Genomic DNA, 23,159 nt, shown 5'->3' on the forward strand with positions numbered 1-23,159 from the left:
GCCGCCGCCTCGGCCGAGGAGGGCACCGCGGCGGCTGTGGCTGCGGCGGCGGCGGCGGCGGCGGCGGCGGCGGCGGGCGGGGGCCCGGACGGCGGCGGCGAAGGGGCGGCCGAGCCCCCCCGGGAGTTACGCTGTAGCGACTGCATCGTGTGGAACCGGCAGCAGACGTGGCTGTGCGTGGTGCCTCTGTTCATCGGCTTCATCGGCCTGGGGCTCAGCCTCATGCTGCTCAAATGGATCGTGGTGGGCTCCGTCAAGGAATACGTGCCGACCGACCTGGTGGACTCCAAGGGGATGGGCCAGGACCCCTTCTTCCTCTCCAAGCCCAGCTCCTTCCCCAAGGCCATGGAGACCACCACCACGACCACTTCCACCACGTCTCCAGCCACCTCCGCCGGCAGCGCCGCCTCTTCCAGGACGCCCAACCGGATTAGCACCCGGCTGACCACCATCACGCGGGCGCCCACTCGCTTCCCCGGGCAGCGGGTGCCCATCCGGGCCAGCCCGCGCTCCACCACGGCACGGAACACTGCGGCCCCCTCGACGGTCTTGTCCACGACAGCCCCTTTCTTCGGTAGCAGCACTCCGGGCTCCCGACCCCCGGTGCCAGGAACCCCCAGTACCCCGGCCATGCCCTCCTGGCCCACTGCGGCATACGCTACCTCCTCCTACCTTCATGATTCGACTCCCTCCTGGACCCTGTCTCCCTTTCAGGATGCTGCCTCCTCCTCTTCCTCCTCCTCGTCTTCCTCCTCTACCACCACCACGCCAGAAACTAGCACCAGCCCCAAATTTCGTAAGTAAACACTGTGTCTGAACTCTGATTTACTGCTGAGTTTCCATTCTGCCCTCCTGTTGTCCTTTCCCGTCGCCAACGCCTGTCTTCTAGCATCCTTCACCCCCACCCCCACCCCCCACTCCATTCCAGGTTTGGAACACGGAGTGAGAGAATTAAACCTGGCCACAGGGGAGGGAAAAGGTGCCGGCCTTTTCCTGTGTGTGTGTGCGTGGGGGTAGGGGTGGTGTGAAGCAGAGGGAGATTGTCAGCCAAGCTCCACGGGCCCTACTTAAGTGGGTCCCAAATGAGAACTAACTCCCTTCAAGGGGTTAAAGCGAGTGCAGACCTGCTGGGGAGCTCTGGGATCCGGCTCCTGGTGAGAGCTGGGGGAGGGAGGAAGGAGGGAGGGGGGAGGGGGGAGGGGGGGCCTTCCCAAAAGCACTGAGCCCTTTCCCCGCCCGTGGGAAGGAGAGAAAGAAAAGCACATGTAAATCGACCGACGTTGAACCGCGGAGGGAAGTTGTATCCATGTGGGGGTGGGCTGGGGTGTGTGTGTGATGATTTGATGGAGACGTTGGTACGGTGAAGCTGTAGACACTTCCAGCAGCCCTGACCCGGGCAGGGACCAGGAAGGGTTAATTAGAAGCCATTGTGGGAGGTAGGGAAAGGAGGCGATCCATGGGGAAGGGCTAAAGTGATCACCTCCTACCCTGCCCATGGCCATTCCAAGGTGTAGAAACGGGTTCTGTGGCCGCCGAGAGTGAGTTAACTAGGGGGAATTATGAAGGGATCCCTGCAGAGCTGCCGCCTCTAGGGTCCTGACGGAGGAGGAGTTTTTTCAGCTCTGCCAAGCGTTTGCTTTGTTCGATTCCCAAAGGTGGAGAGTGAACCTCCTCTCCCCTCCCTATATGCCTGAAAAATTTAGGCAAAATGGGACAGAGTTCTGTGCACTCAAGGGTGAGAAAATCAACTCATTTGAAACAGGTCACTCTTTGAATGTAGCTTCTTCACCCTTGGCTCAGTTGCTGCCACTACTGGCCAGTTTCCCCAAGCATGATAGCTTTCTATCTGTCTAGGAGGTGTATATTTTCCCTATACCTTTATACATGTTTTAGATGACTAATTGACCTCCCAGCACCCTCCCACCACCTCACCTTGTTCTTATTATAAGGAAATTTTAGGAAGGTTCTTAATCTGACTATCAATCAGGATCTGAGAACAGTGTGTGCAACCTGTGAAGGTTATTTAGGACAAAACCCCAGCCTGCCAGTTCAAGTTCTGTGCAAGGCTTTTCTCCAAAAACTGCCTGGCTATGCCTTCTTTATACTGTATTTCTGTTTTGAGCCATAACATCTGGAGGGGAAGCAAGACTGCTCATCGTTAACTCTTGAGTCGGAGTACCAAGCTTTCAGTCATCTGGCAGTTTTTCATTTCTCTGACCTGTGGTCTTAGCTGGGGTGTTATCTAATCCTTGAAACTTTTTTGTTTTTGGATTTGTGGCTAAAGTCCAAGGAGTCCTTATGCTTTTACTCTGCTTTGGAAAAAAAATAGGCCAAAAGATAAACTGAGAGACAGAGAGGAGAGGGGAAGGGAGGGAATCTGCCACAAACCAGAATGGCAGTCAAACTGGTAACTTGCTGCTTCTCTCTCCTTTGGCCGAAGCAGTCATTTTTGAGAGCACATTTTCTCAGGAGGTGTGTAGAGGTTTCTCTCAACAAATCTAGCTGCTTGAGTTTTGTGGATGAGTAAAGGATGTGCAAGTGTATGTGCAAACATATTCAATGGATTGAAAATAGATGCGTTTATCTTGAAGACCCCAGGTTTTTTATCTTTTCTTTTGTTACAGTTGATATGAATAATGGAGTGTGGATGTACTTCTCAGCCTTGTGTGTGTGTTGGGGGGCTTGCATATGGGGGGATATTTCATATTCTTTCTGAATTGATTTCCTTGCTTTCCATTCCAGAGGTCTTTAAAGAAAAATCCAAGGTAATTATTTTCTACCCCTCCATGCTCCCTTCCTACATTCTGTAGAGGGGAATGGCAGCCTGTTTAATAAATAATGATTATTGACACGGCTCTCAGCCCCAAGGAGTAGGGTGGTGGTGCGGGGAGGGGGGGGGGAATCTGTAAATGGTATCAATGTTCACTTAGACATAGCAGTATTTGTTTTATGTGTATCTGAGGTTCAGCTCTTGCTCTTTTTTAAACCTTCAACAAGGAGTTGAATTAAGGGATTTGCAAGTATGCAAATCCAGCAGAAACTGACCTGGTTTGCCTATATCAACAAGGGAAATTTTAATGAAAGGAAGATTATGTAGTTTCCATAAAAGATGAGTTTAAATAGGTAGGTTGTATGAGTCCAAGATTGTAGGATGATTAACAAAAGGAAATAAAGATTTCATTTGAGGGGTCATCAGCACTGCTGAAAAATGGGCTGAATATCTTGCATTTATATTTTTCACTTGTTTCGATTATGTTACCAAAGTTCCCAGGAAAGAAATTCCCCCCCCCTTTTTTTTTCTAGCTCCTACTTCCAGACTTCAGTAGATTGTTTTTGCTTTTTTTTTAAGTGAAAGGCATGGATTGTGTTGTAGCACCTGAGGACAACTAAGAATGATGCTTTTTTTTTTTCCCCTTGAGACTAACTCACAAATTCTTTAATTGCCAGGGTCTATGGTTTTAAATTGAACACAAGGCGTATAGAATGAATGTCTTTGTGCTCGTCTTAGGTCAGTCAGAAGGATCCTGTCTGTAAAGGCAGCACAGCTCTGGAGTGGAAGAGGCTGGTTCACTCTAGAATAAACACCCTTGCTAATGGGTAATAGGGTTTTTGCAAGCAAAAGCTATATTTGCTGTGGGAAGGCCCAGTTTAGGAGACTGTTTCTAATTTTCTGTAGGATTAAAGGCAAAGAAAGATTGAATTTGAAAGGCAGAGGGAGTAGAAGAGGGGTTTGGAAGTTGACTCTTCTCATCCTGCAACCTTTAGAACATGAGCCAGACCAGAACTTTCTTCTGTGTTACTGGGGTCTCTTGGGTTCCCAAATAGTTGCCCAGGACTTGCCTTTCCTTCAGATGCTTTAAAAACAAATATCTTGAACATACTGCCTTTAAGAGATTATTTCCCCCCAAATGTCTTTGAAGCATTTTACAGCTGTAAGTGTAGGGTTAGTTTACACATTTTTTAGTCCAAAGGGAAGTTTACTGCAGACAGTAGAGGAACAGTGATTTTTGACCAGTGTGTAAGCAACCTTTTATGGCATACTGAATTGTATTTTCAGACTTGAAAGGCATATGCATGTGTAGAATGTTGTCAGTGCACATGTGGATTGTTATTTTACTCAGCAGAAAGCACTGTTTAACAGATAGAAGACCAGAGTCCTTGGCTAAATTCAAGTACTAAAGACAAAGAGCCACTTTCAATGGGTTATTCTTTGGGTCATATTTGGAAGGTATATAGCTAATTCCAATGAGTAAGATCACAAATCTTGAATAGTGTATTTAGTAAAGAAATAAATGTAAAGTGTATCATTGATGTTTAAACATGGTAGGGTGATAATTTTAGTATAACCAAGTCTACTTAAATCAAACTTTACCCAGTCAAACTTGTAATTTTGAAGAGTTCCATTGATAACATTGACAATTTTCTTATCTATCCTCTTTCTTTTTATAAATTTATTTATTTATTTATTTATGGCTATGTTGGGTCTTTGTTGCTGGGCTCAGGCTTTCTCTAGTTGAGGCGAGCGGGGGCTACTCTTCGTTGTGGTGTGCGGGCTTCTCATTGCGGTGGTTTCTCTTGTTGTGGAGCACGGGCTCTAGGCACATGGTCTTCAGTAGTTGTGGCACGCGGGCTCAGTAGTTGTAGCTCGTGGGCTCTAGAGCGCAGGCTCAGTAGTTGTGGCGCACGGGCTTAGTTGCTCTGCGGCATGTGGGATCTTCCCGGACCAGGGCTCGAACCCGTGTCCCGTGCATTGGCAGGCGGATTCTTAACCACTGCGCCCCCAGGGAAGCCCTTATCTATTCTTTTTAAACATCTTCAGTCTTTCAGTAAAAGTACTGTGAGTTGCTTTATAAGCAGCCTCAGGTATAATTTGTTTAAATAAAGTTTACTCCTATGTTGTCTTCTATCTATTGATACATGAATCGAGGCCTTCAGAGGAATTCCAGCATAGAAAGGACTGACCCCAATCATGTATGGTAGCCGAAGTGAGAGGATTCAGAGTTTGAGATCAATATTTCTTACGAAATCCAGTTGAGAACTTTGTTTAAGAGCACATGCTGCAGCCTATGTTTTGATTTCCTTTGGCCTTAATACAGGATTACGAGGCTTTTCTGCTTTAGTCAATTATACTGTACATTTTACTCTTCAGACACTTACCTTTTGCTTCATGATCCTAACAGAAAAAAAAGGAGGGGGAGGGGTGTGGGCATAGAATCGGCAAGGCTCTTTTTAGAACATTGTTAATTTGGTCTCAGTGCCTTAAGGCTGTGGTTGAAGCCTTCCTCCTCCGCTACTCGTGACTGAGCTAGAAGGGGTTGGCAGTGCTAATTGAGAACTCCTTTTGCATGCTTGATTGGTGAATCCAGCCACCTTTGTATCTGTGCAATTTCCCGGACAGCCTTTTTTTTTTTTTAACAGTGTTGATCCACATATTTGTCAGAAAGAAAAACAAACAAACAAAAAAAGCTGGTGTGTGGCAGCTTCTTTCTGTTACTAAAGAAACCAACTTTTCTAAATCCAGGTTGAGCCGTAAGCAAGAGTGTCGGTGCAGAGTTTGAAAGCAGTGCTGTCCTGGGAGGTCTAGTGTTTGGAGGAAAAAGATCTCTCTTCCCCCTGGCATACTCTCCTGGTTCTTCCCCCTCTACACAGCACAATGAGAAGAAGGATGATTTTCAGCGCCCTTCTTATGTAGAAATTCTTTCCTTATAACCTCTCCTATCCAGTGCCAAACATATCTCAATATTCTATCTCAGGTGTCAAAAATGGAATGTGAAAGTTGGCCCTGAAATATGTAAGAGCAAGGAAAGAGGCATAAATCTAAGTCTGTAAAATGCATTTGAATTGCTTGTGAATAGAACTGAAATTCATTTTTCTCCCTTTGAATCTGTTTTTATCTTTAGACTTTTGTGTTGGGTGAGGCACAGAGCTGGTACTGCCTTGGCAAATACCACTGAGACATTTTTGGATCCTAGAAATTTTACTTGTCTACACCCAAAAAAGTGTTTCCTCCAGAACCATGTACATATGGAAGGCAGGATGGAGGAATAGACTCAGTTTAAAGCTTTGTAATATCAGGATGAAAATGTACCTAAATCCATTCATGTGATTATTAATGAAAGTAGTAGGACACATGGTTAGTTTGGTTTTCCATTTTTACCACTTTTTCTCTGAGGACTTCAGGTACTCCTGCCTTACCCAGTCTTTTAAAGAATTGGATCTACATGGCTCTGTCTGAAGGCCCCTTACAGACTTTTGATTATTTTATTTTAGCTCTTTATTTCTTAGCTTATATTATAAGCAGTAGTCATTAAAAGAAATTTTCTTAGATATTCTTAACATTGCCTTGTCATTTCAAGTTGTTTTAAAAGTCAGCCCTTTTGATAAGACATGTTAGATTAAGTTGATGTAGAATGTTCAGAAAAAAAACTACCCATTTATGCAATTGAGTTATTAAATTGTCTTGGTGTTTCATTTTTTAATTAAAAAACATTTTTTTTGAAGATTCCAAAAACTCGATGGAAGACTAATGGCCATTTATTGTCCCACATAGATTGATTTACAAATCATACTAATTTTGGCAGTACTTATTATCTGATTCCATAAAACAATTGTACAATTGAATATGCGCTGTTATATACATTCATATAGTTATGTTTTTGTAATGTCATGTTTTGATTTTTAAATTTATTTTAATGAATATTTATTAAACCCTGATTTGGGGTATTACTATGCTGGTAGTTAATTTAAAAAGTCTAATAAAAGTAATGGTTTAAAAAACAGAAAATTAAAATAAAACTTCAAATGTATACAACATTCATTCTCCCATATCTTGGACATAGGCGTTTTTTTGAATGTGTCTCTTAGTTTGAACTTAGCATCTTTTTCTTTTCCATAAGCCACACCTCTCATTACGTGTTTCTTCTTCAGAGACACTGGTGAAGGAATTTTAACCCAGATTTTTCATAGATACTATAATATCCCCCCTGCCCTGGAAATCTTCTATAGTTTTTTTTTCTTTTACAGTTTTCTTGCCCATATAATTCAAAGTAATTTTCTTCCTTCCTTCCTTCCTTCCTTCCTTCCTTCCTTCCTTCCTTTCTTTCTCTCTCTCTCTCCCTCCCTCCCTCTCTCTCTCTTTCTTTCAACAACTCACCGTTCGGAGTTTCTTCAAAGCATTCAGCTATGTTTTAATAGAAATTACAGTTACCTTTCATTTCTACAATCATATATCATTGGCTTTCATAAAATTTAACTAAATTACATAATCGCAATAAGGACAACTGATATAAACAGGTTTGTTACCCCCACTGAGTGCTGGTAAGCATACAACCCAAAAGGAGTTTACAGAGGTGTGCAGGCTTCCTTCAGGTTTGCCTGCTGGCTGTGACCTTCTCACAGTGCGGTGGCCCTGACAGTGTCCATCACACTGGAGGAGTGGTGACAGCAAGCTGGCTAACGATTAGGACAGCGCCTCCTTTGTAGGTAGTAGTATTGAAAATGTAAGCCAGTCATGACCGTATATTTCAGGAACCTCAGTGGGCGGATGACAATATTTGGTATAGAAAGAAAAAAACCCAAAAAACCTGTAGCCTTGAATACCATGATAACTGTGCAACCTCAAAGAACCAGTTTATTCTCTCTGAACATTAACTTCCTCCTCTGGGATAATGAGGGGGTGATGATAATAACCTGCTTCGTATACCACTTCTAAAAGAGCTTATAAGCTGCAGACACTCTACTGTTTTTATGTCAAGAGAAATGGGAAATGGATAGACTAGATAGGTATTTTCATCCAGAACCACATTAGGCCATTGAATTCAGTTGAAATATTGGAGCTAGTTTGCTATATCTAGCTTGAGGGATCTTGCATCACAAGGAGGGATGATTATTCTTGCATGCCCTTGGATCTCTCCTGTATTCCTCTCTGATACCCAGACACACACAATAAAATGTGGTGTGGAAATCTCCCTCAAATCATCTTGGAAGTTTAATCACAAACTGGAGCCCACCATTTCTCATCCTTTGCTTGGTAGATGGTTTTGTAGTCTGTTTTGCACATATGTTTCTCAAAGAGAGGAACTGAAATTTGGGAGAAAATGAGTGAGATTGTTGAATTATAATTATCAGGAAATCTGAAATCCGCAAGAATCTGAAGATTTTTGATGAAAGAAAGGATGCCCTTATGGTTCCTTTTAGTTCCATTCCCACACTGTCTTATTGTCATTGAATCTTTGGAGTTTGGAGAGAACTTTAGTAAAAATGGATCATGTCTGCATTGCATTCTCTTCCCCCTCTTAATTGAAGAGTTATTGTGGTTTAGATTCCAGAGGATTAATGGCTTGCTTGTGCCCATCAAAGAGCTCTTTTAGATGTATGTTTTTGTACTTCAGGGAACTTTAATATTAGCATTTTGAAAACATCTTGCTTCAAGTCTGTGTTTTTTGGAAACTTCATCCTGAATTATATTTCAAAGTATTACTTCTTTTTGTTATGAGCCTTTATTTTTCAAGACATGTTGGTGATTGTACATAAATCATAGATTGCCATTCCCAGGCATACAAAGAGGCTAGTCAGAAACAAGCCTGTAGACTGAATTCAGAATTTAGTTTAATAATAGAAGTTCAGCAGCTTCCAATGATAAGATTTTGTCTTTGAGGACTTTTCCTAGAGGTGATAGTATGTATCATGGATGCAATATACACTGTAAGAGCAAGAAAAAAATCTTCTGAATCTATGCAACTACTTTAGCAGTAATACATTACAGCCAGGGTTATGAGAAGAGAATTTTTATGCTAAGCATTTGATAAGAACTCTTGAACATATTAGCCTACTTCCTAAGATACCCTTCCCGTGACTACATATGACCTTTGGCCTGATCTTCCAGTGAATTGCCAGGGAGTTAGAATTTCACTAAGAGAAAATCACACCCTTATCATCATTTTGGGTTCAGACTCTAATTGATTTCTGTGCCTTGAATTTTACTTTTAGACATGGGGAAGAATTCTTCACAGAATCTCAGTCTTGGAAAGGGCTTGAGAATTTAGGTAATAACTAGAGCTGCCATTTGTCGAGTTTGACTATGTGCTAGGAGGGTCCACACTTTACATACTTTGTCTTATTTATTTATTGAAACAAGGATTAAAAGACAGGCATTTAGGCCTGTAGCCTAGTCTGATTATCTAAATTATGCAGGTAATCGAGCTGGGCTTAGATTGGTTATATAATTTGCCTAGGACATGTGTAAGTGGCATAGTTTGAAGAATCAGGAAGATGGGAAGATCATTTTATAGGTAATCTCTTCCCACTTTAAATCCTAAGGCATTGACACAGTGTTGATATATCTATGTATATTACCTGTTTCAAGCCCCTAGCTCATAGCCAGTGACGTTTGCCATTATAAACTGCATAAATGGCACATCTGCTCATACCTGTTCTTTGCTATAGTAAAGGGAGACTTTAATAACCAGAGAAATTTCCCTGGTTTCCAGTACAAGGAGAAATTCAGGGAGATAGTTCAACAAAAGACAAAGAATGTGTTCTTCTAAACTTCTATTCCTTGATCTTCTTAACTCTCTATTTCCTCCTGTGGCTGCTTATAGGTGATTCAATAGAACAGTGACAGAAAACAGTTACAGACTTTATTTCTCTGCTTCCTGAAATCTAGCCAAAATTGTCTTCTCTGCTCATTCTAAACTTGCTTTTGATTGCAGTGGTTACTGCATCGTATGCCGAGAGTGGCCTGTGGAAACGTGTCAGGGAACATTTGGAGTAATAGCCTTGAGGTTCTCCTGACCCTAAGATACCAACCCTACCAAGTAAATGTTGGGTGTTGCACGTATGTAGTGTTTCCTTCAGAGTGTCTGAATTCCCTTTTGGAACCATCCTGCAGGTTACCCACCATTGCCTAGCCCATGGTACTTAGAAGAGGAACTTTGGTGAGACCCTGATAGTCTGCCAAAGATACCACCAACTGGACCCAATCATTACTTACTAGTTTGATTTTGATGTGTAGCAAGGGTCCCTAAGAACAGATTTTCTGAAGGTTAAAATGAAAGATGATTGTGATGTTTACTTTTGCTAACTCGTGAAAAGAAAAGAGAAATAGATCAAATACTAAGATCAGGTTATATAGTCTTTGAATAGCTATGCTGAAGGGTAGGAATACTGTAACGTCAGGAAACCAGTATTGTCAAAATCCCATAAGACTGTGAATGAATTCTATAGACTAAGAATGACGCTGTACTCATAAGGAAGAGAGGGAATGAGATTGCTTACCCAAACTTATTATTAAACAAAAGTTTTTGTCAGCGTGATGGCAAAATCTAGAGACTCTAGGAATAGAAAAGTGAAAATGGGGTGCAGCAGTGTTTATATTAAACACTGTCTTGACTGAATTCTATTTAACTGAGTCTTCAGTATGAGACTCTTTTCTGTGTTAAAACAAAAAACTGACAAATGCCCTCTTCATGCCAAATGGTCACAGTTGGTAGGGCTTCTGCCATCAACAAACGAGAGGTGTGTTTTCCAAATGTTAGTTGTATTAGCTCCCAACCTATTTAAGCTGGTTGTTCTTGTTACTGTAATTAAGTAATGTATTTAAATAATATTCAAACCAATGAATTAATTGTGGTTTTTATTAGAACTAAGTTGATTACTTTGGATATACTCCATAAAGAGAAGTCACTGAAAAAATGCTTGTTGAAGAAGTTGTGAGTAATTTTAAGGGAAAATATATTTATATATCCATAAGAAATCTGCACTTGGATTGTTTCACATGTGGCTTTAAGTTCTCATTCCTCAGTAAATAAATTGAAACTGAAAAAAATCACAGTATACATTTGTGGTGTGGTTTTTCACAAGAAAGGTAACAGAAATTTATTCAGTGAAAAGTCTTGAATACCACAGCCAAATATTTGGCAAGCGAATGTGCATTTGTATGTTTTAGGTTCAAATAAAAGAAATAATAAATAAAATAAATTTTACTTTACCCATGTGATAGATTTACCAAGCCATTAATTCATGTTTTTAATAATTTTAAATGTATTGGAAAATGTTTACTATATAATTATCTAAAACTTCTTGGGTAGAAAATTATATAAGATGCTGATTATATAAAGCTATGTCAACTAATAGATTTAATAAATAGTAACTATATCAGGGAAAGTATGCAGAATTGTTAATGGTGATGATTTCTGGATTGTGGAATAGGAATGCCATTTAATTTATTGCACTTTGCTGTAGTTTCAAAGTTTTAATGGTCATGAATTATCTCTTTAATTAGAAGTTATTAAACTTTTGAAAAAGTAAAGAATGAGACCCATGAATCAGTTCAATTATTGGTCTTGGTTCTGTGAATATGTTTTTTTCTAGTCTAGGAGTTTGTGTCTTCATTGGTGGTGTCAGCATTAAAGTGTTGGCTGAGTTGGGTTCCTGCTGTGAAATGCAGATGTGGAGAAATATAAATGCATTTCATTTGCTCATGGGAAGTAATGCCTTATTGAAGGCAGTGTCTTACACTGGGCCTTGGATTATTAGCCTTGATCTTATAAGGATAAAAAAGATGGTAGCTTTACTGTGTTACTTAATGTCTCTTCCAGTCTGCAGAAGTTGGGCAGTCTTTAGTAGTATTGCTAAGGATGGATATAGCCTGTAGAAATCAACCAGTTGTGGGTATGGTAACCAATTACCTGGTCTTTTTTAAGGATCAAATGACAGGAAAATGCAAAGGCTAATTTGTAGCGCTGGGTCTTATGAGGGAGGGCTTAGGTCACATACGAACAGGTGGGATGACCAATTCAAAGATTTACTAGATGCTGTAAGCCTCTCAAAGAATCATAAGGTGTTTATTCACATAAAAAAGTTAGGTGGTTGGAAAGAGGTGATTTGTAGGACACATAGTCTTTAATTTGGTCATGAGTTGTGCTCAAAGTCTTTTAACATAGCTCCCCAATACATTGGTGAGCAAAAAGAGAACAAAAAAATGATTCTGTATATATAATGTTAAACATTAGAAGTCAAGATAGTGATTGTCTTTGGGAAGGCGGCAGGTAGTGACTGGAAGAAGACCGAAGATATGGGGCTTTAGGATATTGGTAATATACTAATGATCTGCGTACTTATCACATAGGTGCGTTCTATTTCCCAGAATTCACCACGCTGCATGCTTATGATTTGTGCACTTTTTATATACATCAGTACAAACTTAACTGTATAAAGGAAATCTTTCAAAACATTCCTTTGTCCTACACTTCATGTTCCCAGGGTGGTAGCCTGAATGTGTGGATTGTTCCATTTATAGACACTGGATTGTAATTCTCAGTGTTTGTTGTTCATGCCTCACAGTCTAGTAAAGGCAGAGAGGGTCTTCGCAGCTTCAGCAGCTTCCTTTGTTCTCAGGATCCTGGCTTAGTGAGACGCCATGGAGATGCCCACACTCCTTTTCAATTTTATCCTTCGTGAATGGACGCCTTGTGTTTATATTACATAAAATTTTCTTTCACAAGAAAGGAGTGTTTCAGGAGTGTTCCTGATACAGCATAAGTTACCATGCTTTTCACACATCTTACACGTGTAAACCATACTTATTTCCAAGAGTGACTTTATACATACAGTTCTGCAAGCATTAGAGTGCGTGATACAAGAGAAAACCAGTTCGTTATCTGCATTTATGGTTTTGTCGAGAAGTAATGTGTGATTCCAACTGAAAAATATATTAAGCCCTTTCAGAAAGTAGTGATCAGAGCAGGCATAGGTAGTTTCAAGGGAGAATTTGTTTAGGCAGAGAAACGGGCAGGTGAGGCCAGGGGAGGAAAAGGTCATTAGCAAACAGGTTACCGCTTTAAAGGGACATAACAGCTGGCTCACATCTGTGTGTCTGGCCTGGTGGGCAAAGGGGGCCTCTTGGAATTAACAAAACAGCTTCACCTTTTCCTTAGGGCAGGGCCTGATTCAGGAGGGAGGAATTGGGAGGACTTTGCTAGGTTGCTATGCGAAATCACAGTCAGGGTTGGTTCAAGGAATGTGCACAGTAATCTGTGTTATTTTCACAAGATGCAAGGTCTCCAGGATGACTTAGAGGGAGGAAGAAGCAACAAATTGTAAAGATTCTCCAAGGCTAATTTGTCCCACGTCATTTAGATATGGTCTTGACTCGTGCTGAATCTGTTTAAGTATTGACTTCATTCCAGTGCCTCTTCAAAGTGCTGCAAGAACCAGTAGAATTGGTGTGTTTTAAAATGTTTAGTTTTTGCATCGTCACATCAACACAGCCCTAGATTTAACCCAAAATAGTAGCTTTCAGATATCTAAAAATTTGCAAGTGGAGACCCAAGGAGAATAACAAGAAGATATGCTTGATTTTTACTGCTTCATCTTAATTAACCTGTGACTTCAGAGTTTCCGGAGGCAGGAAACTACTCTATGAATTGATTGCCATGCCATCCCTCTTGTTTCATCTGAGGTCGTCTTTCCAGAAGCCACTCAGCACCTTTTGGGATTGAGTGCTGACACTGCATGACATTCAAAAGGCAAAGGCACTGTTGATGCCCTGTGTGCACTCATCACATGGTGAGGAACGAGAGGGGGAAGACACTGATGTCTCAGGAACCCTGAGGATGGATGTCTGGCTGGCCTGCCAGAGAGCTTCTCTTGTAGATGCAGGAACTACAGCCGTTCATTTACATATCGACAGCTAAAATTAGTTGTGTCACCCCACCTAGTTCACCATAAAGAAGAACCTTCAGATTAAAATCACATTCATCACTCCTGCGGGCTTACTTGGTTGCCCCTTGTTACCAGATAGAGGGGCTATAACACTGTGTAAGTGCAGATGTTAAATTAGTATTAAGAGCCAGTGGTGTCTCTCCTATATTTCTTACTGATCAGATAATTTTCACTGATGTCAACATTTATAATAAGCCAGTTGACATATACTATTGTTATTTGCTTGGAATATTCTCAGTTTATCTATTTTTTATTTTTTTTGACTTAGATAAGGGTAATTTTTTTTTTTTTTTAGTTATTTGTTTAGGCCTTTGTGTATTTGAGCAGAAGAGATTTTTGAAAGGAAGGCAGCAAAGCTGTAACAAAGTCAGTATTAAATCCGTGTTTCTCCTTTATCATTTGGTTTTTAAGCTTCTAAGTGACCTTCTGTGGTACCACATTGATGCTCATCTTTCATCATGAGCAGCTCTGAGTAATTTATGATAAATAATGAAATGTTTCCTACAGTGCACTGCAGATGGCTGAGTGTTACAAAAGTCTAAAGAGCTCTATTACTTCTAAATGATTAGGTAACACAAAAATGTTAACCCTAAAGAAAAAAGGTCCAGTAGCACATGCTGCTTGCTAAGCACAGTTCTTCCTGCCTGGTACCTTCTGATAGGCTCTGTGCATCTGAACTCTGCAGGCACTGGCGTCTGAACAGTTATCTTCTAGAATAGCAAGGAGAGGTTTATGCCTTTCAGCTAGTCGGGTTGGCTAGGAGCAATAGTGGTTTGTTTATTTGGAGTGGGGGAAGGGAGGAACTTGCAAAATTTGTTTACAATTTGAAACCTTTAATTAATTTTAAAAAATGGTGTTACCAGTGGCAAGGGCTTGGATGCTAGGATGCAACAACTTAAAATGTTTTGTTTGAGCACAGATATTGAAAATGGATATTAAAAAGCAAACATTAAAATGATTTTATCAGAACAAAGCTTTATAGATGCTTTAAAAAATTATATAGATGTTTTTTCAAAATTAACTCTTATCAGTGTTGCATTTTCTCTCATCCACATGTACAAAAATGGAGACATAGCAAACATACATCTGATTTGTAACTCTCAGCTTTCTTGTCATACTCTGTAGTGTACTAGTACAGTTGTTAAATGTTGTCCATAGTGAATATGTGTGTCCTCATCCTTGTTGCCATAAAATAGCTGCATATCTAAGTGTTAGGGTTTGAAGCCTTTAATTGCCAGGTACAGAAAGTCTTTATGTACTACATCCCATTGTGAAAATTGAATTAAATTGCTGGTCAGGGAGCCCTTTATACTGCCAGGAGAGTCTCTTTGTGAGCAAAACGTAGAGAAGGGTGGTCTTTGGCCAGTGGTACTTCTAAACTCAAACACTTTGCTGAAGTTTGCCATAGAACTTCCTCACATTTCCCCAGACATTATCACTTTGCCAAATGAAATCATCTGTTCCCCCTACTAGAAGTACTTTCTTTCTTCCAGATATCAGCTATGAGGTATGAAATGAATTGCATAAAAATAAATTACACATACTGCATTTTGGAAAGTGTACCCTAGCTGTTCCATCAATTATTCTTCACTGCTGTGCTGGGAAGTCCATTTTAACCTCAATTATCAGTTGCATGCAATCAGTTGAACTTCTGGACTTTGCCAAAATAGACATGGTTTCATGCCAGGAAAATCAGGCTGTTTGAATGTTCTAGAATACTTTTGCTTTAGATGAAAAAGGGTTGTTGTCCTGTCCCATGGGAGAGAAAGATTCAAGGAAAGAAAGCTGCTTGATGCATGGACTATATGGCTCCCCTTCTTGACCATCTACTGTCTAAAGTTTGGTGTAGGTAGCACTGTGGTATTAGCAGTACAGCCCACTTCAGGCATCTGAGCAAGGACTCTGAAGTTTATAGATTATCCAGGATTTTTTTAAAAAAATAAATAAATAAACTTATTTATTTATTTATTTGGCTGTGTTGAGTCTTCCTTGCTGCGTGCGGGCTTTCTCTAGTTGCAGCGAGCGGGGGCTACTCTTCGTTGTGGTGCGCGGGCTTCTCATTGTGGTGGCTTCTCTTGTTGCAGAGCACGGGCTGTAGGCGCACGGGCTTCACTAGTTGTGGCGCACGGGCTTAGTTGCTCCACGGCATGTGAGATCTTCCCAGCCAAGGGTTCAAACCCGTGTCCCCTGCATTGGCAGGCGGATTCTTAACCACTGCGCCACCAGGGAAGCCCTATCCAGGCTTTTTTAAAATCTCCATATGCCTAGTCTACCGCTTCCTCTTTGATGCTCCACCATGTTGTAGACTGTGAACAAAAGAATCTGATGAACAGGAGGTGATTTCCATGGAGCCTAGGGAGAGGCTAGAGAGTCTTACCCTAAGGAAGTTTATGTTCCTCTGTATAAGCTTGTTAATTCTTACTTTTTTTTTTTGCTTCCAAGGAAAATTGGAAATAAGATAATTAGAAGAGTGGTTTTCAATGGGAGAAAAGTAATTAAGGCACAGTGGGAAGGCCACTGGGCCTGGTTTAGGAATGTAGGCCTACTGCTGTCACTCAGTTGTTTGACACCTCAGGGTAGACTCCTCAAGCTCTAAAATCTCAGATTTTTCTGTAAATGAGGCTGTTGGACAGGGCATTCCCTGAGTGTCCTTTTGGCAAAGAATCCCTGAGGCCAAGTTATAAATTTGAGATGAAAATATTAGTGGAATTTTTTGATTACTAATTCTGCTGGCTTTTTCCCCACCCTACCACCAGCCCCCTTTCTCTCTTTTTGCCTCTTTCACATATGTAGGCATACATACATATACACACACGGGTATTTTGGGGGCGGGATATTTTGCAGTTCAGGATTTAGTAACCCCCATGTTTCAGTGTGCTGCATAGGTGTGACTCGATTACATCCTAAAGTCCAGGGAACTTTGCTTGTTTACAGTTTTAAAAAAGAATTCCTTATCCTTCCCCTGACAGATGTAGAGCTTGGTAGCCAGCTGTAGGTCTGTTACTGCAAAATATATATAGACATACATAGAAAAGTAACTGGATGCCAAAAATAGAGGTATGAGGAGGCCCGCAGGAGTTACTGGCACACACAAAATATTTCGTTTGGAAGTATAAATAAATTCATCCAGTTCTAGATAATAATCACAATACCTTTCTCACTGAATTAAACAGAATTCCTAGTCGCCGAATTTTCCAGAGTGTTACAAGAAGAACAGAGGACTAAGGAGTGCTATTTCTAAGGCAGTATTATAAATGTGTCTAAATGTAAGGCATTATTTCCTGGCATGTTGGTTGGCATGGGGATTCTGATATCAGAACGTGGTTCCATCTGTTAGATGTAACCTAGCTGTGCGTTAGAGCACAGCTCTGACCTGTGACAGAGTCAGAGTGACATTAATTCAAACCTGAGGTGGCTAATGTTGATATTTTACCTTCTTCTTAGAGCACCTTCCTCATTATTAAATAAGGCATGTTCAGTATAGAAAATTAGAAAATATAAGTAGTAGGAGGAAAAGTCAACTGAGTTCTCCCATCCAGAATAAGAGAATTATTATCTTTTTGTTGAATATTAGACTAATTTTTTCCTCTGTGAAAATGTATTTTTTCAAAAATGAAATTATACTCTAATACTCTTTTAGCTATCTTTTTGCACTTTATGTTAAAATATTTCTTTGTCCACATATCTAAAACTCTATCTATAATGTGGTTCTGTGCTGAAGTATATGGCCATGCTAAAATATAATGAGCTTATCACCTGTTGAGAATTTAGTTTGTTTCAGTTTGGTCATAATTATATAAAATTCTACCCTGATCATCCACAGTATGGAACGAAAACTTTTGGCCAATATATGTGCCCAAAAACCGTACGTTTTTAATCTGAATTCCTAAATTCTCATCCAGAAAGACAACAATTCACTTTCCCGCCATTATGGTGTCAGAATGCCCACTCTTTCCATAGCCCCTGCTTCCACTGTTGTAGGCATTAACATATCATTGACCACAAAACAAGCAAACCAACAAAAAAACCCTTTGCCAAGAGGATAGTTTTAAAACCGTATCTTGTTGGTATTCTGTCTTTCATTTCTCTAATTCAAACGAGAGTAAGCATTTTAGATAGTTATTAAAATGGAAGGTGCATTTTGTTGGGGAGGTTCCCGGGCCTTTCGTGTCTGCATGCACTGTATGGCCAGATGCCTCTGCGCATCACCCGGGGCTTCATCCCACTGGGGGTGCTGCAAGGAAGAGCTGAGGATCAAAAGTACTAAACTGCCCAGTGTAATTTAGTAACAAATTTTCCTCCCCTTAAAACCCAGAAATAGTGTTGTGGATAGAAGGTGGGTCACGGTCATGGTCATAGTCACGAGGAGTCAGCAGATAAGGAATAAGGTGCAACTCTTCTTGACTAAGTGACCTTAGGGGCTGCAGTGCCTTGGGTTATTTGCCTAAATGTTAACCTCTATGTCAGCCTGTACTAAATGTTAACCTGTACTTATATAGCTAGTAAGATTCTGATAAAGAACACAAGCCTGAACACACACATACGCATAGACCAAAAATAATAATTCCTAAAAGTCCAGAGGGCTTCCATTGTAACTTTCTCCGTGAGTACAGACAATGCTTGGGGCAGTCCCCACGCCTTCCATCCCTGTCCTGTCCAGGATGTCCTCAGTGTTCTGCTCAGGAGTGTTTCCTTTCCACTCTTCTGCTTCATGGTGTGGATGTTGAGCTGGAGATGAGGCTCAGCTTCCAGGAAAGAATGGCGTCTTCTGCTCTGCACCTGGGCCTTGTGCCAGCCGCTGCCTACTGCTGTTCCCGTTAATAAGTGCCATGGAAACCCAGTGAGCTCCAGGGGTGGCAGAGAGGTGGGTGAGCAGCAAATCACTAAAAGACCCTAGATTTTCAAGTGTCGCATTATAAAAGTAGAACCGGCTGAGAAGGAGCAGGGCCAGGCCAGCATCCTGTAGCCCCCTGCTTTTTTGGCATCTGCTTCCCTTTGGCTGAGTCTTCTCCATGAGGAGCAGGGAGACTCCCTGCTCCAGTTTTCTGCATGGATTGGTCGGGCTGAGATGCCCCTTCTCTGGCATATCACTAACACTCAAACAAGAAATTGATTAATTTGACTTGGATTAAACAATCAGAATCTGCTAAGGCTTTGCTGATTATTGACAAATCTGTCCTTTGAGCTTTGTGGTTTTCAGATCAAGTCAAGTTGCCTTAGCACCTGTCATGTTGTCCTCTTTTTTTTGACATTTAAAAAAAACTCGAAAATGTTATATCACAGATTGATAAATTCTCATGACACCTCCAAATTGACAGACAAGCATATTGAGATTATCAGTTCAAGTATCCTTAGCAGTCTTAACCTCAGCTGCCCAAAGGGAAAGTCGACCAGTTTAATCTGGCGGATTGTTTTTTGGATTCCGTTTAATGTGGATGTTAACTTTTTCTTTTGTTTTTCTCTATCTGATGCTATTACCATCTAATTAGGTTGAAAATCAGCTATTAGAATTGGTATGCATTTAAGAGTTGTTATTTTTCTTCTGATCATAGTTATACTCTTCAGGATGTGACTTATAGTCTGTGTGTACACGTGGGAGTGTGTGTACTATAGAACAGTGGTGGATGTGGATGTTAAGTCTGGAAGATGAGGTTCAATCTAAATTTTGCCCCTTATTGGATACCTGAGCTGGATGGAGTCTGTCAATTTCCTCGTCTTCAGAAGCTGAGATAATGGTTACATCTTAGCACAGAGTGCTGCTGTGAAGTGGATCTGACACACCAAGGTGCTGAACAGATTGATAAACTTACACATTGATAGCCAAGGGATGTTGGGATATATGAGAATTGGGGCAAACTGAAGTCATTATGAGAGGCCAAACTTTCTTTATGTCACGGGGTAATGTTTTCCTTTTGGGATATTTTGTACAGTACCTAGGAATTGATAGTTTGCAAAGTAAAATTCAAGCTGGAAAGCACTGTAGAGAGGAAGAGACCGATGCTGTGAAGATTTAAATCCTACAGCGGCGTTGACTCAAAAAATATCAGTTTCCAGGCATCAGGACATGAATTTCTCAGCCTTTGAGAAAGGCAGACTCAACGAGCATGCCCTTTCAGTATGATTGCCCCAGAAATGTGGGATGCTCTGTTTGAAGCTGAGCTCTGTGTCAATCCCTGATGTCTCAATTTCTGACACGCTAAACACAAGCAGAGAGAAAATGTGCTTCTGAGGAGTGGAGAACCCTCTCTCTCATTTTCTCACTATCCTGTCTCATGCCACTTCTCTTCACGTTGACTGTTCTCAAGGACTGATTCTTAGTGCTGAGTAAAGAACACTTTTCTAAAGCATTGCTTCCAAAGTATATCTTGATAGATTCTGCACACTATAAAGCAGGATTTCATTTGCTGAGATGATATAAGATGACTTATGTTTCTGGAGAAAGCTGAAATTTATCTCATTGACTTTTTCCTATTCTCATTTTCCTCTTTTCCATATGAATATAAAAAAAAAATCTGAGTATAGTAGATTTAATTTCCAGAGGATGAGACTTGAGGGCTTTGTTATCTCTGTTTATATTGAAACATTGTGTGATTTTAAAATGTTTATTGTGGCTTAAGGGGGAAATGTATCACTTCATTTTGCAGTGACTTTTTAAGCACCTACTGTTTGCCAGATGCTGTTTTAGGTAGCCGGCTCCTGGGCTGCCGTAAGGATGAAGACTGATTCAAGCATTGACCCCCTGCAGCATTCTAGTGGGGGATTCATATAGGAACACATACATAATTTCTTGCTGATAGCTTCTTCCAGCGAGAAATGCTGAACAGGATTATAGGATAGAAAGTTTGAATTTACATAGGCATTCAGGGAGGCCTTCGCTGAGGTCATGGTAGTTGAACTGAGTCCCAAGTGTGAGAAGAAGCCAGCTATGGTAATACCCGGGACAGAAGTGTATCAGAAAGAGAAAAAATAAAGTTGAAAGGGCTTGAGGGACAGAAAAATGGCCGGCGTGCCTGGGCATAATGAGTAAGTCTAAGAGTGGTAGGAAGTGAAGTGCGAGAGGTAGACAAGTTAAGGCCCTTAAGGAACTTGGACTTGATTATTATTGTGATGGAAAACCAGGGGGGATGTAGGTAAGGGAAGGCTTTAATATGTGTTATGTTTTTATCCCTCTGGATCCTGTGTGGAACTGCATTCTAGGGACTGCAGTTGCAGACAGGAGACAGGTGAGAAGGCCATTGCAGTGTTCCAGCCAAGAGATCCAAGCAGCTTAGACTAGAGTGGAGACAGGTGTGGTGGGTGTGATGCCCTGTCACGTTGGATGTGCCCTACAGATTGGAAGAAGGACTTCTGTGAGGAGAATATGGGATGAATGAATCAAGACTCCGTCCTTCGTTTCTGTCCTGAGTAAGAGGGGGCGTGGTGGCATCACTAACCGAAATGGGCAGGATTGAGAGAGGAGCAGGATTTGGGGGTGGGGTATAGAGATGAAAGTTGTTTGAAGCATCCTGTGTTGTCTATACTTGTTAGATGCGCAGTTGGCTGTTTTGAGATGGTAATTGGATAGAGAGTGTAATGGAGGAGAGTAGATGCCTACTGAAAGAGCAAACAAGAAGGGCAGTGGTGCAGGGGAGTGGATATGGGTACCTGTATCAGCAGGGAGGGGATACCCAGCAATGTGAATTGGGAGGAATTTCTCATAGTTGCAATGCAGTGAGGACGTTTTCCGTAGTTCTCAACCCTGCTTGCATTTGCATTTTGAATCCCATGGTGGAACAATAAACTATATAGATATATATATGTACCTACGCTCGGATCCCACCCTAGACCAATCAGAATCCTTTTTTAAAGGGGGGCAGGGGAGCGGCAGACTTCAGTAGTTTTTATAAAGTTCCCCAGGTGATTCTAATGTGTTGCCAGGGTTGTATGGGCAGCTAGATTAAAGGAAAGGAAGGGATGAGCTGCTAATTCCTTTAGGGAAGTGGCTCTGTAACTAGGGAAGTGGAAGCACCTCAGCAGAACCTACAACCTGTATCCTTTGAGAAGAAAAAGGGTAGAAATGAGGGAAGGCCAAGTGCTGCAAGGCTGGGGATGGGAATCACATGGTCCCTACTGGCACCAGTGGCTGGAAACAAAAGCCAGCCAAGGTCCTTTGTTTGCTGTGGTTGCCCGTGTCCGGGAAGCTCAGGAGATGGCCCGTAAAGAGGACAGCAGTGAGAGGAAAGGGAAAGGGTGGATTTCCCACGTAACACCTCCCTGACAAGCCAAGCACTGCAAACACTTCAGCCCAAGGCAAGGCTCCTGTGACAATTCTCAGACTTAGATCCCCTCTCCATCTCTAGGGTTGGCTGAATCTATCATCTGGGCAAAATTATTTACAGAAAACCTAAGCTTTTCTTCTCTGTAACAACTTGGCAGTAATTTTCATTATAATACCAGCATTATTAAAGGCAGAGTGAAATGGGTGGTAGTATCATTTGATGTGAGATATTTCAATAGGTATCCTTACCTTTGTCCAGTAATTCTTCCAGACTTCTCTCTGAAAGGAGGGAAGGAGTGGGGGAGGAGGGGAAGGAAGGAAGGAAGGAACAAAAAAAATGTGTTCATACATTTTGTGTGAGGGAGTTTGTCACACAAATACATACTTGAAAAGGTTTGCTAACACAGATTTTTAACAATATAGGCATTACATTTTTTTTTTTTTTTTGCGGTACGCAGGCCTCTCACTGTTGTGGCCTCTCCCGTTGCGGAGCACAGGCTCCGGACGCGCAGGCTCAGCGGCCATGGCTCACGGGCCCAGCCGCTCCGCGGTATGTGGGATCTTCCCGGACCGGGGCACGAACCCGTGTCCTCTGCATCGGCAGGCGGACTCTCAACCACTGCGCCACCAGGGAAGCCCCTAGGCATTACATTTATCTTTAAAATCATAGCATGGGAAAACATTTACCGTATAATGTGAAGTGTGAAAAGTAGGCTTAAAAACCATATATAACTGGTTATACATGAATCTCTTTGCAAATAAGCATTGGTAATACGCAAAATTGTAAAAAAACAGCTCTTGCTGAGTTATGGGATTATGGTCAACTTTAATTTTCTTACATTTTTCACTTAAATTTCATTTTATCTAATTTTAAATTTCCGTAAATTTTCATGCAGTTCGGATATCCTGGGATTTTAATAAGAACAAAAGTTGAAATGGTATTTTAAAAGAGATTGATAAATATGCTCTTAATTTTACATGAGTTTAATTATGAATTTTGTTATCTGATTTTCTAAATTTGGAATAATAGTATCTGCCTCTCAAAGGTGTTACAAGAACTGAATGGGATAACCAGTGAGAAAGCATGCTGTATAATCCCTGGTACGTATTAGAATCCCTTCAGTATTAATGCATCACTGCCAACACTGCTAACAATGAACTCTATTCCATGTGAGTACTG

General features: G+C 41.2%; 1 protein-coding gene across 1 annotated transcript in view; it reads left to right on the plus strand.

Annotated features, from left to right (window-relative positions):
* Positions 1–5: 5 nt before the first annotated feature.
* The window catches only part of NRG3 (neuregulin 3), a 1,055,237-nt gene continuing 1,032,083 nt past the window's right edge, over positions 6–23,159 (plus strand). Inside the window, exon 1 of the mRNA XM_029245782.1 lies at positions 6–796. Coding sequence (XP_029101615.1) covers positions 223–796 — 574 coding nt within the window. The 5' untranslated portion in view covers positions 6–222. The remainder of the gene's footprint in view (positions 797–23,159) is intronic.

Source organism: Monodon monoceros, unplaced genomic scaffold, assembly GCF_005190385.1.
Source record: "Monodon monoceros isolate NGI ecotype Baffin Bay Population unplaced genomic scaffold, NGI_Narwhal_1 Super_Scaffold_4, whole genome shotgun sequence".
In the NCBI taxonomy this organism is placed as follows: domain Eukaryota; kingdom Metazoa; phylum Chordata; class Mammalia; order Artiodactyla; family Monodontidae; genus Monodon; species Monodon monoceros.